The 17504-nt window shown below is 41.7% G+C and overlaps 1 protein-coding gene across 4 annotated transcripts in view; it reads left to right on the top strand.

The window, feature by feature from the left end:
- Positions 1-17504, top strand: part of birc6 (baculoviral IAP repeat containing 6) — a 71018-nt gene that overhangs the window by 1485 nt on the left and 52029 nt on the right. For all 4 annotated transcript variants that reach the window (XM_053510121.1, XM_053510120.1, XM_053510122.1 and 1 more), the window contains exons 2-15: positions 3991-4172; positions 5737-5874; positions 7567-7760; positions 8829-8940; positions 9949-10031; positions 10116-10338; positions 11043-11212; positions 12266-12324; positions 12583-14043; positions 15211-15360; positions 15459-15684; positions 15773-15933; positions 16721-16852; positions 17127-17258. In XM_053510121.1, the coding sequence (XP_053366096.1) occupies positions 3991-4172; positions 5737-5874; positions 7567-7760; positions 8829-8940; positions 9949-10031; positions 10116-10338; positions 11043-11212; positions 12266-12324; positions 12583-14043; positions 15211-15360; positions 15459-15684; positions 15773-15933; positions 16721-16852; positions 17127-17258 (3423 nt within the window). The remainder of the gene's footprint in view (positions 1-3990; positions 4173-5736; positions 5875-7566; positions 7761-8828; positions 8941-9948; positions 10032-10115; positions 10339-11042; positions 11213-12265; positions 12325-12582; positions 14044-15210; positions 15361-15458; positions 15685-15772; positions 15934-16720; positions 16853-17126; positions 17259-17504) is intronic.

Raw genomic sequence — 17504 nt, 5'->3', positions numbered from 1 at the left:
ACTTCCATACGATCCACATGTTGTGTTTGTCTTTGTGTCTTGAGATGTTCAAGCTTTCACATCCAGTTTAAAGTGTGGGAAAAAGTTTAAGAAATGTTGTTAAAATGTATTGTTGTGATGGTTGTTATTGTTGTGGTCCAGTGTTTCCTGCACGTCGTCGTCATCGTCTTCATCTGGTCCAGCGCGTGATGATGCTCGGCTCTGTGATATACCTGAGTTATTCAGTAATATCGTCATGTGGCAAATTTTGGCACATTTGGCTTTAATTATTTGATCAATGTGACAGATCACAAGTCAGTTTTCTTCACAGGTGTAGAAAGCACACAGTAAGACCATCAGCCTCGTTTATCACTTTGCACACAATTTAATATTTATTTGTAAACTAGAGGTTACCCACTATGACCCAACCACCCCCGTGCGTGCCAACATTACCCGCAAACTAATTGTGCAGTCATCTCGGAATGTGACATGTTCACGGTGTGACATAAAGTTTATGATGACACTGCCTTCTCTTAGATTCAGACAGAAACCCCTGTGACAGTATAGTTTTTTTTTAGGTGGCATTTTTCTCTTAAAAATCTGACGACGCTGCCTACCGTTACATTCATTTGGGAATGTGATGCTTACATTTAGTGAGGAGCGCCTGTGACGTGCTTACAGTATGACATACTGCAACAGTTGATGATGCTGCCTTGTGTTAGATTCAGTAAAGGAACAAAGAAAATTTGACTTGAGTCCTGATGGGTGGATTGACATTCTGTCGCTACGAGTGTCTGTTGTTAGAGATTCGTCACGCTTGTAATGTTTGTGCTGCTGTAACCTGCACCACGTTTCAGTCTGGTTGTGATTGAGAGTAAACAAACTAGGGATGCACCGAAATGAAAATTCTGGGCCGAAAACGAAACCGAAATTTTTGGATGCACTTGTCCGAAAACCGATACCGAAACCGAAAATGGCTTCATTAAAAAACATGTTTCAAATATTTTCTTTTTGTTTGTATTAAAAAAATGTTGCATATTGCAACTTTGCTGTCCTCATCTGAAACTTTGAAGTGCTTCCAAACCGCCGACATACTCCATGTTTGATGCATAATGACAGCGCGAACGAGACGGGAGGATGGGAGAGGCGTGGCGACAATTTCGGCTTTTATTTTCGGCGCTTTCTTACGTTTCGGCCGAAACCGATAATGCTATTTCGGCCGAAAATTTTCGGCGGCCGAAATTTCGGTGCATCCCTAAAACAAACAAGGGAAACAAGTGCACTAAAAGTGTTGTGTGTGCGTGTGACAGGAATGAGACGCTGATGAGTTTAGTATTTGATTTTTTAAAAAAAAATAACATGGGAAACCAGGACACAAAGTTTGTCATGTAAGGTGTCATATCGTCATATTTGTCATATCGGGTTGGTACGATCCTGGATTTGTCCTGCTTTTGAAGGCGTTATCAGACTTGTTATTTCGACAACAAATCAGTCTCACCGTCTTCTCAGAAGCGGCTTATTCGGCGTCACGGCTCAGATTTGTTGTGTATAAAGGACACAATTCAGAATACAGTAAACATTGATTCCGCTGAGAACTTCATCTTGTATTATAGACTTCGGCGATGGTATAAGAGGAATAAAGCGCAGAGAAATGTGCTGTAGGAGGAGACTAATCAGTGGTGTTCGAATCTGAGGTATAATTATTAATCAGAAGTGGGTGTGGCTTAGCGTAAAGCACCGTCGCACTGCAGACCATCAGATTTTCCGACCACATACACACAATCGTTTTTGAACCTTCAGTAGAGGATGTGTGTGTGTGTAAGACAACGGTGTAACATCTAATCAATAGTGTGAGACTTGAGAGCAGAGCTGTGTCAGAGATTATTAAAGGTCGGGTCTCTCCTGGAAGAATTTTCACGTTTATCTCATTCGGTCATTTCTCGCAGCTCGACTGTAACACTGTGAGGAACACTGTGTTTAACGTGGGTCATGTTGGTGTCATCACATGAGTCACGTGGGATTATCAGATTGATTTTCACAGTTTCACTTGTTATGAATTTATTGACTAAAAGTCCACACACACATGAGAACCCTGCCAATGTGTTAAAGAGCTGAGTAATGTATAGCATGTTGACCAGAGCTGAGACTCAAAGAGCGGTTAAATGTAGTGCAGAGTCGCGTACAGCTGCTTAATGTAGAGAAACATCTGTTTAACTTTGAGTACTTTAAATGTATGTTCTATAAGCCAGTCATTTATATTAATCATTTAAAAAAATGTAAATAAATAAAAAAATGAATTCCGTTAAACATATCTTTTTTTTTTTTTTTTTTTTTTTCCAAAATTGCAATGGCTTGGTAATTATAAATTGTTATAAAAATTTTAAAACCATGTGCGTTAAAAAACAAGGCAGCAAGGAAGTCCAACACAATCGCAGTTTAACATTGAGTCAGGCAGCGTCGTTTGACCTCTGAGTGTTTAACATCAATCTGAGTCCAGGTATAGAGCTGTAACAGAAGGCTGTTTAATACTGATTTGTTTAATGTCAGGTCATTTAGAGATGTTTAATGTAGAGCCGAGACACACAGATCTGTCATATAGAGTTAAACACAGAGCAGCTTATTGGAGATCAGTCGCATATAGAGCCGTTTGACGCATAGAGCCGCTCAGTGCGGAGAGCCGTCACGCAAAGCCTATCATATAGAACCTTTTAACATGAAGTGGTGTTATGTAGAGCTCAGTGGTAGATTTCTCATCTACCATGTAAAAGGCCCGGGTTTGATTTTCAGCCAATGCCCGATGCCCAGTCACTGGATACGGTGCCGGTCCCAAGCCCGGGTAAAATACAGTAAGAGGGTTGCGTCAGTAAGTTGTTGTGCGGATCAGTTGGTCCACTTAGTGACCCCTCAACAGGAGCAGACAACTAACAACAACAACAACAGCAGTGGTGTCATATAGACTGTGAATAATACCCGTTTGTGAGTGATGCTCGGGCATACACCAGGAAGTACAAGATGTTATAAGTGTTAAAATCTTTTTGTTTACATGGGTTTGTGTTCATGTTGCCCTTTTTTTTTTTAATGGATAAATGGACTCTTCCGGGGGGAGGGGGGGGGGTTGGCGGGGAGAAGCTGTACTGCTCTGAGAACTGCTGGAAGTTAGTGGACGGCTGAGCAAGTCAAGTCAAGTAGGCTTTTGTTGTCATTCCAACCATATACAGTTTAGTACACAGTGAAACGAAACAACGTTCCTCCAGGACCAAGGTCCTACATACATGGAAAAACATAAATTAACAACACAACTCAACCGGAAGCAGCTAGCTAACTAAGAGACTTAATTAGCTGACTAGCTCAGATATGACAGATTTACTATTTTTTTTTAATTTTTTTTTTTTTAAAGTTACCCTAAAAATACTTCTATGCAAAGTCTGTATTGTGAGAGTCAGTCACCAGTGATTTATCAGCTCTTGTGCATATTTCTTGTTTTATGAGTTAATCCAGCATCATGCAGATTCATATAGAGCACTGTGATGTGTTCTGGAGATTTGGAGTAAAAAAAAAAAAAAAAAAAAACATAACAGGCCTGATGCACAAAATGCTTTAAAACGTGTATAGATATAGATAGATAGATAGATAGATAGATAGATAGATGAGTTCTACCTTTTCTTACACACTAGGTGACAGTTAGTGAAGTTAGTGGGAATCTAATTGCTTATTTAGTAGATTAAAAAGCTAAGCTAGTTAAAAGCTGAAAATCCTGCATTATTTTGGGCGTGTCACAGACCCCCTGACTCGTTTCTTTCAGCCTTCATAACCCCCTGGAAAATAATACTGATATAGTGTATGTGGTGTGTGGTTCACTCCCGCTCACCATTTTCTCACACTCGGAAGTTAAGAGCAGAGCCATAGCTGGGGAATTACTATAAATCTCTGTATACAAGTGCACTCTAGTTTCTACTCGATTGTCACACTAATTGTAAGTTGCTGACTGTTGTGTGTGTGTGCACTCCACAGCGAAGCCCGGAGGCCGTGTGAGGTGTCAGTACTTCCCGGCGGTGGATAAGGTTCTGTTTGTGGATGATTACGCAGTGGGATGCAGGAAGGACCTGAACGGAATTCTTCTCTTGGACACGGCTCTGCAGGCTCCTGTGTCCAAACCGGAGGACATGGTCCAGCTGGAGCTCCCAGTCACAGAGGTGGGGAAGCTGCAAATAATTTTGCCGAGCATCACAGGCAAACACAGGCTTCAGTGGAGCGATTTTTCAACACACTTTGTAAAAAGAAAAAAAACAAACAAAAAAGAACATGTAACTGGTATTAACTAATCGAAGTAGACTAAATAATTTTAAATTAATCAGTTATTAATGCTGCATCATTATCTGTTTGAATCCAGCTTATTTTTTTTTTCAGTCCAAAATCTAAATTATTTGTATATTTTAATCATGTGTAACAAAGTCTAGGGTTTGTTGGGTATTATATGGGGTTTATACAGGATTTCAGTGGTTTATATGGTTTTCGTAGATGCTGATTGATTTTATGCAATGATTTTACTGTGAGAGATTAGAGCTAGGGGGGGCGTGGCATCTTGGAAATATCTGCGAACACCTCAAATTACCTACACAGCTGTCAATCACATCAGATGCACGTGCTGGTCGGTCTATTTCTGATTAAGTGCGGCGACTCCTGTTCTGAACAGGTAAAGATTAGCACGTCTGGTAATGTAATATATAATCAGTAATATACGTAATATATAATCTGGTAGAGTAAACAGCACAGAATGTTGTGGAAGTGTAATGTCGTGTAAAGACCATATCAAAGATGTATCCCTGGGCTAATGTAGGTGTTAGACAGCTGATTAAAATATGCTGTTGTGTGGTTTTAACTGTATTATTTCATCCTGTTGAGATGGTGAAAATAATATAACACAATAAGCATTTAAAATGCAGATTTGGGGTAAAAATGAGTCCTGTGCTGTTGGTCAGTGTTTTTAATGGTATATGTTTACAAACATTATCAAGCTCGTGATGTGACGAGGCTAATTTGTGAAGGTGTTTCCAATTATGTAAATTGAATCAGCTGGGAAAAGGTCATGTAACAGTCACATGACCAAGCTGCAGTAGAATGCAGACAGACAGGTTGGGGCGTGCGTGTAGTATCCAGAAGTGATGTGATGCGATGCCCTCGCTATTCCCTCCCTGTCCCTCTGTTTCTCTGGAGCTGTGAATTCTGGGTAAACTGTGGATTCTGATCAACATTTTTTTAAGGTCTCAAGACCCAGCATTCCTGTTATAGAAAAATATGCACAAATATAAACAAAATGACTAAAAACAGAAGGATTGTTTTTAAAATGACACTTGCACAACACACCACAACCACAAAACTCTCCCGAGCCCAGAAGTGGTATCTTATCACAAACAGGAAGGCCAAAAGGTTAAAGAGTCCACTGAATGTTAAATACTTCTATATGGGGTGTAACTGAAAACCCATATGACCAGGGCCAGAATTATTGTTTCTGTTTGTACAAAATAAAATTGAAATAAATAAAATGGCTGTAAAATATTTTTTTTACTGAAATTCAACTTAAGTAAACTTCCTTTGTGATTGTATCAGCTATAAACTTTGGATTCATTAAACTGTTAAGTGATTTAAAGTTAATTTAGCTATTTCACGCTATTTAGTTTATTTAAAGTAAGAGCTAAAAAAAATATATAAAAAAGAAGAAATGGAATTAATCACTGCTTGTCTGTCTGTCTTTCTCAGGCTCAGCAGATGCTGTACGCGTGTCTGGAGAAGGTGGACATTTCGAACACTGAGGGTTACGACCTCTTCCTCACACAGCTGAAAGAAGGCCTGAAAAATACCTCACATGAGACAGCAGCCAATCACAAAGTGGCCAAGGTCTGATCTTCACCATCAGCACAAAAAAAGTCACACACACTAATTTCATTCAGTCATTTTTATATCTGATTACATTACTAGTTCATGTGTGAAAAGATTTCCCTATGCTCCCAGAAGCACTCTTTCACAATCTGAGTCCTGGAATTTGAGTGGACCATTAGGGAAGATAAACTCTATTGATGTGATAACCTGGTCGTTAAGTACTTTCAGGTCGTCAGCTGACTTGATTATTATTATTATTAAATGTCCTGTGTGATATTTTCTCCTTACATTTTGTGCGCTGACATTGGTTCCTTCAAGCTTTTAGTAGACTAAACTGCTTGAAGGCAACAGCAAGTCCATCGCCCAGTCTCTGTAGGGCATCCTCAGTGTGGGACACGAGGGATTAACCTTTGAGTAGAGCTTCCTGTCTCACCTGGTGTGCAAATGCACACAATCAGTGGATGAAGCAAATGCATAGAACAGGAGCAAAGTCTTTATGAATTCTTTGTGGGCCATTTGGTCACCGTTGTTCTTGGGGGCAGCAGTGTAGAGTAGTGCTGCACCACCTGATCAGCTGTATCATAGGTACACTTTAGGGCAATGCGTTGTACGTACTGCGAGTGTTTGTTTGTTCGTCATCTTTTGTGTGCGGAGAGGACGACTTCTCCTTTGGCCATGAAGGCTGGTTCCATCCTAGTAAGGTACACGTTAAACCGGTCCTGAATGGGCCCTTCGCAGCCATGGGGCGTGGTCTGTCATGGTGCGAGAATTCCAAACGATTCTATGTGGCTGCGGCTGAGTGCTCGTGTGTGGGTGGGGCTGTGGCTGTACTTCCGCTCCCGGATTAATGGTTCATCTTCCTTTAGCTCGGTTTTGATACGTTCATCTGCTCTAACTTTGCTTTTGGGTCCAGTGCAGCATTATATTATCTCTCCTCGGAGGAAGGAGAAAAAAAGAACACGCACAGTTTTCTGTGTCAGCAAATTTTGTATGTGCAGTGTAACAGTATTTTCAAGTCATCACTTAATTTTCACATCCACTTCATCATGCAGTACATTGACACTAATGTTTGATCTGGTCACAGCTGGCTACACTGCTTTTGGAGTGAAAGTGTATCGTGTGAACATGTTTTGACTAAAATAAGACACATTACAGTGTCTATGAAACGTGTGTATCTCTCTCTCTCTCTCTCTCTCTCTCTCTCTCTCTCTCTCCACCTGTCGGTCTCTCTCTCTCTCTCTCTCTCTCTCTCAGTTTAAGTGTATTTTGTCTAAACATGTTTTGACTAAAAGAACACACACCTTGCAGTGGGTGCGGAAAAATCTATCTTTCTGTCTTCGTATTTTATCTCCTCTTTCCTTTTTAGGTCGTGAACAGTTGTTTAAGCATTTCACTGTTTATCATACCGTGTGTGGTTTGTATATGTGGTTGTATATTTGAATTTGATTTGTGTACCAGGTCTATGTATATCCCTTATCTTGTCTGTCTGTCTGTCTCATAAAATTTAATAATACCAACCACAACAGTTAAATGAGAAGTAATTTTAGGTATACAAACATTTTACACAGGTGAGAGGTATTGACACACATACTGTATACACTGATGGTCACATTGTGGGCTCCTGCTTTTATTTATTAAAATTTTTCTCTTCTGGGTTTTTGACTGTTATTACTCTCTCTCTTTCTCTTTCTCTCTCTCTCTCTCTGCCAGTGGGCGACGGTGACGTTCCATCTACCCCACCACGTCTTGAAGCTGGTGGCAAGTGCCATAGTGAACGAGCTGAAGAAGCTGAACCAGAACATCGCTGCTCTGTCTGTGGCCTCCTCAGTCATGGACAGACTCTCCTACCTCTTACCCAGCGCCAGGCCAGAGCTCGGGGTCGGCCCGGGTCGCTCTGTGGACAGGTCAGTGATCAGATAGGGCACACCCCCCGCCTGAAGAGAAGCCACACCCCTAACTGTCATAAAGACCAGCTGTGTATGCGTAAAGTAAATGGGGCGGGGCATAAGCACCCCAGAGAGGATTTAATTGGCCCCAGGTTTAGCAAACACACCAACCCCCTAAAATGCATATGAGCTTTTAGGATATTGCAGAGGATACAATTTAATATTACACAATAAGACAAGAGCATTAGGGTTTGTCCACACGAAGCCGGTGCGTTCCCTATCCGATCATTTTTTTTTTTGAACACGGCGTCGTCTCAAAAAATATCTGCGTACACACGAAACCACTGAAAACGGTGTAGTATATATGCCAGACCAGTATGGGGCGCTGTAATTTTTTGCCATAGAGATACACTTTACACGGAGAAGAAGACTTTGAGCATGCGCATAACCTTGTACGCTGTATACGAATCAAGATTGTGTTGTCCATTATCGCATGTTGCTCATAACAGTTGTATAGAAGCAATAGATTTTGCTGTAATAAAGCTAGTAGGCTTTGTAGCAACACGAACACAATCATGTTGTCCGCCATTATTGTTGTTGCTGTTACGTGTGACGCAGCCGACACGTGATTTGATGAACTCATCGTTTCACAAAATATACGGATTGGCCGTACACACGAAACCGCAAGGGTGTCGTTTTCAGATTTATCCACTTTGGGACCCGGTTTCAAAAAATAGCGGTTTCAGTCTCCTAAAACGCCAGATCCGTGTGGACGAAACGCCAATACGATACCAAATGTATACGTATACAGCGAAACGCATCTCCGTGTGGACAGGCCCTTAGATCCATGAGATGTTCCAGTGACAACCTGTGATTTGCAGCTCCATGACTGTCAGAACTGCTGTTCTAGGAAATTAATCAATACCTTCTGACCAATCAGAATCCAGAACTCGATGGTGCGTTAAAAGAGATGAGAGACTACAGGTCATCTCTTTAACACACTTTTGTATGTTTTAGTAAAGTACACAGATTGTGAATTCTCAAATAAACGTGTAATATTTCTTTATTTATTTTTATTCTCCCCAGGTCTTTGATGTACAGCGAGGCGAACAGGAGAGAGACGTTCACATCGTGGCCTCACGCCGGTTACAGGTGGGCTCAGCCGGACCCCATGGCCCAGGCCGGCTTCTACCACCAGGTACCTTTTGCACTCTAAATATCTGCTTCATCTCGGGTGTGGATGGTAAATATATTACACCAGAAGTAAGGTGCTTTGTAATACAGTCCGGCTGGACGCTCCTGTACAGCGGGTTGTGGAGGTGTTCCCGGGCAGGGCAGAGCTCAGGCAGGGACATGCTTTTGGTTTCGGTTTAGAGTTTACCGGTGGGAATCCCCAGCATTGTGAGAAGGCACCACATTTTCTTACTTTTCACGTGGTGGCACCGTGCATGCCAAAGAGCCCGGAGTCGGGACGGTTACCACAGAGACGACAGCACTCCTTTAGATCATGTGTGGCGTTGTCATGCCAACGAGGCTGACGAGGAGAATGGCCGGCTTTGTTCTGTAGGTTTAAAGGGGTGCTTCCTCGACGCAGGAGCCATGCTCACTGTCGTTCCTGTTCAATCTCGACTTGCTGTGTTCGAGCTTGTAGACGTTTGGCGTTTCACCTCACAGTTGGGCTTATTTATCAATATCAATATAAAGTCAGATGTGGACAGCCCTCATACATTGTGCATACTTCCTGTCCAAACACCTCGGTGATGTTCTTCAGTTTTACGCGCAACAACACTTCCTGATGTATTTGTGTAATAAGAGTGTAAAAAAAAAAAAATCAATGTTGTGGAACGCATATGCAGGTATTTTAAATAGAGTATGATGGTATAAAATTTCTAGCTTTCATTTGTCAACGTTGTAACCCCAGCGTCTGTTTCTAGTTGAAAGTACAGACTTTGTGCCCTTAGGGCATACACATGGGGTGGGGAAATGGGCTAATGGGTTTAAAAGGACAACAGTTAAAGGGGGGGGGGGCACAGTAGTATTTTATTTATTTATTTTATTTATATAAATGTATTTATTTTATTTTTTGTGGTTTTGAGAGAAATTCTAATTTGTCAGTTTAACAAAGGTTTAACCTAGTACTGCATATAATTGCTGCAGAAGATTTAATGGAGCCCCCCCCCCCCCTCCCTTTTCTCCTTTTGAGCAGCCTGCGTCTACAGGTGATGACCGAGCCATGTGCTTCACCTGCAGTGTGTGTCTGGTCTGCTGGGAGCCTACTGATGAGCCATGGTAGGGTTTGGACACACAGACATGCTAACATGCTAACAGTATTTAGAAGGCACTTTAGCGTTCTAAACCCCTGTTTGTTCTCAGGTCTGAGCACGAGCGCCACTCGCCCAACTGCCCCTTCGTCAAGGGAGAGCACACGCAGAACGTTCCTCTGTCCGTCACACTGGCTACCAGCCCCGCCCAGTTCCCCAGCTCCGACTGCTCTGACAAGATCTCCTGCTACGGCTTCGGCAGTTGCCCGCACTTTTTAGCCACTGCCACAAAGAGAGGCAAAATCTGCGTCTGGGACGTATCCAAGCTCATGAAGGTAGAGTGGAGACGTCTCCGATGTCCGACATGACTCTATCCATCGCTCCATAACGCATGATCCTCATTAGTAATGTGACTTGTGTTCTGCAGTTAATGGAAAAGTCTAGCCTGAGTCACATTAAACATCATCTGTAATCTTAAATCATATACACGTCTCTTGGTATAATAATTACGTTTTTGGGGGGTGTGGGTATGTATTTTATTATTTACAAAACAACATTAATGTTATTTGGTGAATTAATACCTTTTAAAAAATATTTACTTAAAATAAGGTTTTAGTTGAATTTATTATTGTGATTATTATTAGAAATTCCATCAATAAACACCTAATTGCTAAAATAAACAGAATTTTATATTGACTATCACTTTTATCTTTACATCACTGAGGGTGGGGGGCATAAAAGAGCTGAACAGTGCTAAATGTTAAGTATTTATATTAAAAATTTATATTTTTAATGTTTGTGAAGGCTTTAGTACAAAATTTAAATCAAACCCAATCTTCTTTCGCGCTGTGGACGACGTCTGACCTTTTAAACTCTCAAAGTTTTTCCACTCTGCAACTTGATGAACTTCATGAGATTAGCTGCTGATCTTGTATATAATCACGCCGACCCGCTGAATCAGCAGCTAGAACCACAAAATTCAGAGAGCTCTCTGAAAATTATCTTCACTTTAATAATGATTCAATCTCTGTGTGTCTAGGTGCATTTAAAGTTTGAGGTGAACCCGTATGACCCGGCCATCCTCAGGCAGTTGATCCTGTCAGGGAGTGAACAGCAGAGTGTGTCTGGTTCTGAGTCTCGCAGACCCACACTGGCCTGGTTAGAGGACACCTCCAGCTGCTCAGACATCCCCAAACTGGAGGGCGATAGGTGAAGCGCTTCTACACTATACAGACATTTACACTCCTCTACAATCATCTACACAATTTCCACTCCTCTTCTACATCCCTCTACATGTTTCTACGCTCTTATATACTCTCTTACACAGCTGTACACTCTATTACACTTTTCTACTCTAGTCTAAACTCATCTACACTTTTCTACACACCTTTACCCTTTTCTGCAATTTCTGGCACTCTTTTACATGTTAGATGAAACAGAGTTAAAGTAATAAAGTTGTAGTAGTGGTCTAATGTCCAGTTAAGGTAAAAACTGGGTTGCCAGATACATTTCACATCAATCCTACAAACACTCCTATTGTGAAATGTTATATTAATACTTTAACAAAACCACATTAGACATAGATGTGTGTATGTGTACTGTATATACACACACACCACATCTTAATTACCTAATGCACCTTGTTTTTACTATAGCCCATTCACTGCACAATGTTGCACAGTTGTACTGCACATTACTATATCACTATATATACCATAACTCTGACCTACTGCATCTTCTGTTGATATTGTAAATAGCCCACTCATGCACTTGTGGTTAGATGCTAACTGCATTTCATTTTTTTCTGTATATGCACTTTGGACAATGATAAAGTTGAATTGAATCTAATTTATTCCAATTCATCTAATAGACACTTTAAGTAACGTTTTCTGGCATTGTGCTGTTTTTTTTTTTTCTTCTTTTTTTTTTTTTTTAAATAAAAAAGGTCTTTATTTATCCCCCCCGTTCTCATGTTTACTTTAAACAGAGGTTAGCTGGTACATGCATTTTGTTTATGCATTATGATTCCCTGACTATGATTTTATTACATTAAACCCAAGTGCACTAAAGATAAAACACTTCTCGTGTTATCTCCGATAACTCAATTCGTCGTAAGTTAATCCAACTCTCAGGTGAGTTGGAACAGTGTAATGAAGCCATTCTAAAATAAAGGTTGACTTATAGGCAGGACTTTTTCTCTTAGCCTTATTTTCCACATGTGCGTAGTTACGCAATGCCTAATTTTTTTTTTCTTTCATGCAGTGATGATCAGCTGGAGGACTCGGACAGTGAAGAACAGTCCAGATCTGAGTCCGTCACAGGTACTGATAAATTTCATGTTACCATGATGACTTATGTAATGCATTGGTTTTATTACTCCTTTCATTAACATTATTTACATAATACTTTTTTATTTCTCTAAACTGAAAAATTGTTTTATCTGTTATGTGTAAGTGTGAACCCCCTTACAGAAAGTTCCCGGCTTATGAGCGAGTTCCAAAATTCTTAACTCTGATGTTCGTAAGTCAAGGACTACACGTACGGTTCCAGGCTAAGTGGGTGTCTGTGTGTGTTTTCAGGGCCGCTGGGTGCGAAGGAAAGCATGGAGGTGAGTGTGGGTGTGACGGCCCTAAGCGTTCTCCAGCAGCCTGAGAAGCTCCAGTGGGAGGTGGTGGCTAGTGTCCTGGAGGACACCGTTAAAGACCTGGAGGAACTGGGAGCAAACCCTCCTCACACTCTAGGTCCCTCTAAAGTGGACAAACCAATCAAGGACAAATCCGTCGAGCAGCACAACATTCCCTTCCCATGCTTGCTGGCCGGAGGTTTACTGAGCTACCGTTCAGCCGCCAGTTCCCCCATCATGGCCCCGCCCCAATCCCATCGCCCACTGGAAAACCCCCTAAGGACTCCTACTCCAGTTCCTGATGGTCTTTCACCCGATCAAGGTCCAATGGAGATAGAAACTTGCACCTTTCCCTCTGATCTGGGTTCTCCGGGGACGCTGGTGAGACGGACGCTCCCTGTCCTGCTGCTCTACAGCATCAAAGAGGCGGACGAGAAGTCTCCTGGTAAAGTTTTCTCCCAAATGAACAACCTGATGGGGAAAGGGCTGCACGAGGAAGGCTTCACCGTTCCTCAGATCATCGAGATGGAGTTTGATACGCACGAGCAGCTTCTGCTCCAGGACCCACCTGTCACATACATTCAGCAGTTTGCAGACGCGGCGGTAACGTTAGACGGTGACAAGTGGAACTTGCCAAGACCGGGTACGTTAGTGCAATGCCTACGCCTCCCCAAGTCCCTAGAAGACGAGAACCTTTATGTGGACTCCATCACACCCTGCAGTGACGGTGCCCATCTGCTCGTTGTCCTGCAGCCCTTCTCTGTTGAATCGCTCAACGCTATTAACCAAGTAGAGGCGCTGAACACGCTAAACCGCCTGCATTCAGCTCTGTGTCGAAGTCGGAAAGGCCAAACGATGGCCAACGGACATCAGGGGCACGCCAGCACCTCACAGAGCCAAACACCGCTTATCCTGCCTCCTATAGAACAGCTCGAGCAGCCACACTCATCCAGGCCACTAGGGGGCAGCGGAGGAGGTGGATATTTGGCACTTTACAAGCTAAACTACTCGACACGCATTGTCACTCTCGAGGAGGAACCCGTGAAGGTCCAACAGATCAGAGATCCGAGAGACGCAATCACGTCGCTGCTCCTGCTTCCACCGGACGTGCTGGATGCGAGGGAGGACGACGCAGAGGAGACGTCAGAGGAGTCCACCCCGATGGGGGTAAAAAACGGTGCTGGTATAGGAATTCCGGCTCCGGCAGGATTAGGGAAGGAAAAGCGGTCTGATGTGACCGGACTGGGCCACTTGGTGGTCACGACACAAGCGGGATACGTGATGATCCTGGACTTGTCCACTCTGGAGGTGCTGGCCAAAGTGGAACCATCTAAGAAAGAAGGGATGGACGAAGTGGATCCCTTCGTCTCAGTCACTTACTGTTCCGGCACGGATCGCCTGTGTGCTTGCACTAGAGGTAAACACTCTCAACGGGAGGTATATTGTATATAACATATTTTTATTATATGAGAGCTCTACAGAAGTAGCGGTATCACGTGTGCTTGTTTATGTTAAACCAAAAGGTTACCAGTTTCCAGTTACGTTAAACATTCTAAACAAGTTCTTATGTTTATCCTTAATCGTTGAGTTTTCGTGTTGTCGTTTCCCACGCTCTGTGGGCTTTGCCTTTTATGGAGTTTATCAGCTGTGGTGTGAACACACTTACTGATTGGAATGAAGTGAAATTAGTTTAATGTTTTGTTTAATAATTAAATTTATTAGGGCCCAAACACTATGACATCAGCCCTATATCGTCATAGTGTGCAAGTGTTTTTCTAAGGATTAAATTTTTTTTGTTTGTTTTTTTAATTATTATTATTATTAATAATAATAATAATAATAATAATATTAATTAATATTTTTTTATTTATTTAATCAACTTATTAAAAAAAAATCAATAAAACTAGCTTGGGTAGTTGAAAGGGTGATGAACACAACTGTTGTTTTAGAGAGTATTATTAAGAAGAAGAAAAAAGAAAGTAAATTATTATTATTTTTTATTTATTAATTTCTCGTACCCTGTCTACACCCCCCCCCCAAGTAACACCCCCCAATATTTCATTGGCCATCCTTAGCTTTAGTGCTGACGCACGATGTGGTGTCCAATTCATGTGTAAAAATTATTCCTCGTACTGATTCCTCATATCTGAAAAAAGTCCTGGAATACACCTGTGCCATCGAGGAAAGAAAATTATCCATCCAAATATCCATACATGAGATGCCCTGATCATTCAGTCCATTCAGGGCTTTAGCTGACCTTATTTTATTGTTACATAACCTTGATGAGATGCCTGCATCTCTTCATGAGCGTGTCTTCTTACCCTGATGCCTTCAGTTTGCTCGTCCCAATCCTGTGACTACTTGTCACATTGTGTGTGGATGCAAAAGCTCTTAATTTTACTATTAAATATATATATATTTTTTTTACTATGCTACTTTACCAAGCGTTTAAGTGCTCTCCATTCATAATTTTTCCTTTCTTTACGACCAAGTTTTTTTCCAAAAAGTTCAAATTCAACACTATTCTTACAGATTTTAACACTATGTTGTACGGCTCAAAAAAAAACCTTTTTTGCTGTGTAAGGTGGAGAGCTTCATTTCCTTCAAATTGGAGGTGTGTGTGACGATATAGATGACGCCGACATTTTTGTCGATGGCCCCGTTCCTAAAGGGGTCGAGCAGCTACTGGAGGGAGCGAAACCCTCGTCTAACCCATCGAGCCCCGGCATCACAGGTACATCACCTTCACACGCCCATGATCTACTGGGAGCGGTAACTAGTCATGTACATAGTCATGTCAGAATATAGCAGTGTGTGCGCGTGTGTGTGTAGGAGTTGACCTCCTGGTGGAGCAGCCCCTAAGCGTGGAGACGCTGTCCTCGCTGGTGGAGCTGACGCGCTTCGAGACGCTAACGCCGCGCTTTTCGGCCACAGTGCCGCCCTGCTGGGTGGAGGTGCAGCAGGAGCAGCAACAGAGACGCCATCCTCAACACCTGCACCAGCAACATCACGGAGACGCCGCACAACACACACGCACCTGGAAACTGCAGAGTGACAGGTACGCTCATGTGTGTATTAATCCAGTCCATCATCTTGAACCCACACCCCTCTCGTTAAACCCTGACTGTCCTCGCTTTAAATTTCAGCACCAGCTGGGACGAGCACGTGTTCGAGCTGGTCCTGCCCAAAGCCTGCATGGTAGGACACGTGGACTTTAAGTTTGTGCTCAACGCCAGTATCACCAGCATTCCTCAGATCCAGGTCACGCTGCTGAAGAATAAAGCACCTGGCCTTGGAAAGGGCAGCGGTGAGGATGAGATGCGTGACTGTAGATTATCCTGGGGTTATTTTTAAATTAGCCACCATAGATTATCCTTAAAATAATTATCTAGATTGTCATAAGATTATCCTTTAATCTATACATTATTCTTAACCATAGATCATTCTGAGCTTTTTCTTAAAATTAATATTCAGGATAATTTTCCAGATTACTCAGAGATTATTCTTTACCACAGATTATCCTAAGATTATTTTTTAATTAATGATCGACAAATTTTCATTAGATAATTTATAAAATTATTGTCCTGGAGAATTTTTCATTTTATTCTGAACCACAGATTATCCGGAGATTATTCTTAAATAAATGATGTTAAAGTAACCAGACTTCATTATGAGAGTTATCATTCTGATAATTTTCCAGGTTATTTTGAGATTATTCTTAATTTCTTATCTTTTAGATTGATCTTAAATTAATTATCCTGAATTAACCACAGATTTTCCTGAGATTATTCTTCCAATTATTAATAATTACTAATAATAAATTTTAATAATTTTCCAGAATTTTCTAAGATTTCCTTTTCCAATTACAAGATGATTATCCAACAATTATTTTAAAATGAACTACAGATTATTTTGAGATTATGTTTAAACGTTAAACAAGTTATACAGTGAAGACCTGTTTGATATTCTCTTGGGTCATATATCAATTATCTATCTATATACAGTATATATCTAACATGTTGAAATAAATAGATTTTCAAGTGTTTGTTATTATTATTATTATTATAGTAATGTGTTTGCCCCTCCCCTCTCAGAGTCAGCAGTAGACCGCCAGATCGCGTTCCCCCTATCTCACTCACTGCAGACCAACGGCGAGAGGAACGGACAGTCTCTACTGCACGACTTCACCGACGACATCCAGTTCATGGACATCGAGGAGACTGGGGGTACAGGACTCAACTCACTCACACACACACTCTCTCTCTCCCTCGTACATTTTTGTTCTGTTCTAGTTAAAGGAACACTTTGGCCTTGTGCTCACCTCAACTTCCGTTCGTTTATTTTTGCAGCCGAGCTATAACATAAGTGAAGCTTAGAAGCGATGGCAGTTTAAACATAACTGTTTATAATAGTTTACTTTTCAGGTAATATGTGTCTGTGTGTGTGTGAGAGAGAGAGAGAGAGAGTCTAATCATGTTGTTTCCTCCTGGTGTGGTGTAGGATCCAGACTCTGTCCATTCCTGGAGGACCATAAAGAAGACATTCTGTGTGGCCCCGTATGGTTGGCCAGCGGACTCGACCTTTCAGGTCACGCGGGGATGCTGAGCCTCACCAGCCCCAAACTGGTTAAAGGTACACACCAATTAAAGGTTCCTTTCGTCTCATTCTCCCTTAATGTCTCTCACTGTGTCCCATTCACTCAATTTCACACCGTGTCTTGTTTTCTTAGATTCTTTCTTCACTTTATTACATCCCACAGACTTATTCTCTCACCGTGTCCTGTTTTGTGTTGTTTAGTTTAATTGTGTCGCCATGTACAGCTTCATTCTCTCTAATTGTGTCTCACTTATGTCTCGTCCACATTCATTGTATGTCATT

The sequence above is a fragment of the Clarias gariepinus genome, chromosome 13 (genome assembly GCF_024256425.1).
Source record: "Clarias gariepinus isolate MV-2021 ecotype Netherlands chromosome 13, CGAR_prim_01v2, whole genome shotgun sequence".
NCBI lineage: Eukaryota > Metazoa > Chordata > Actinopteri > Siluriformes > Clariidae > Clarias > Clarias gariepinus.
The sequence above is the reverse complement of the archived record's forward strand: the minus strand, read 5'-3'. Positions and strand labels throughout refer to the sequence as shown.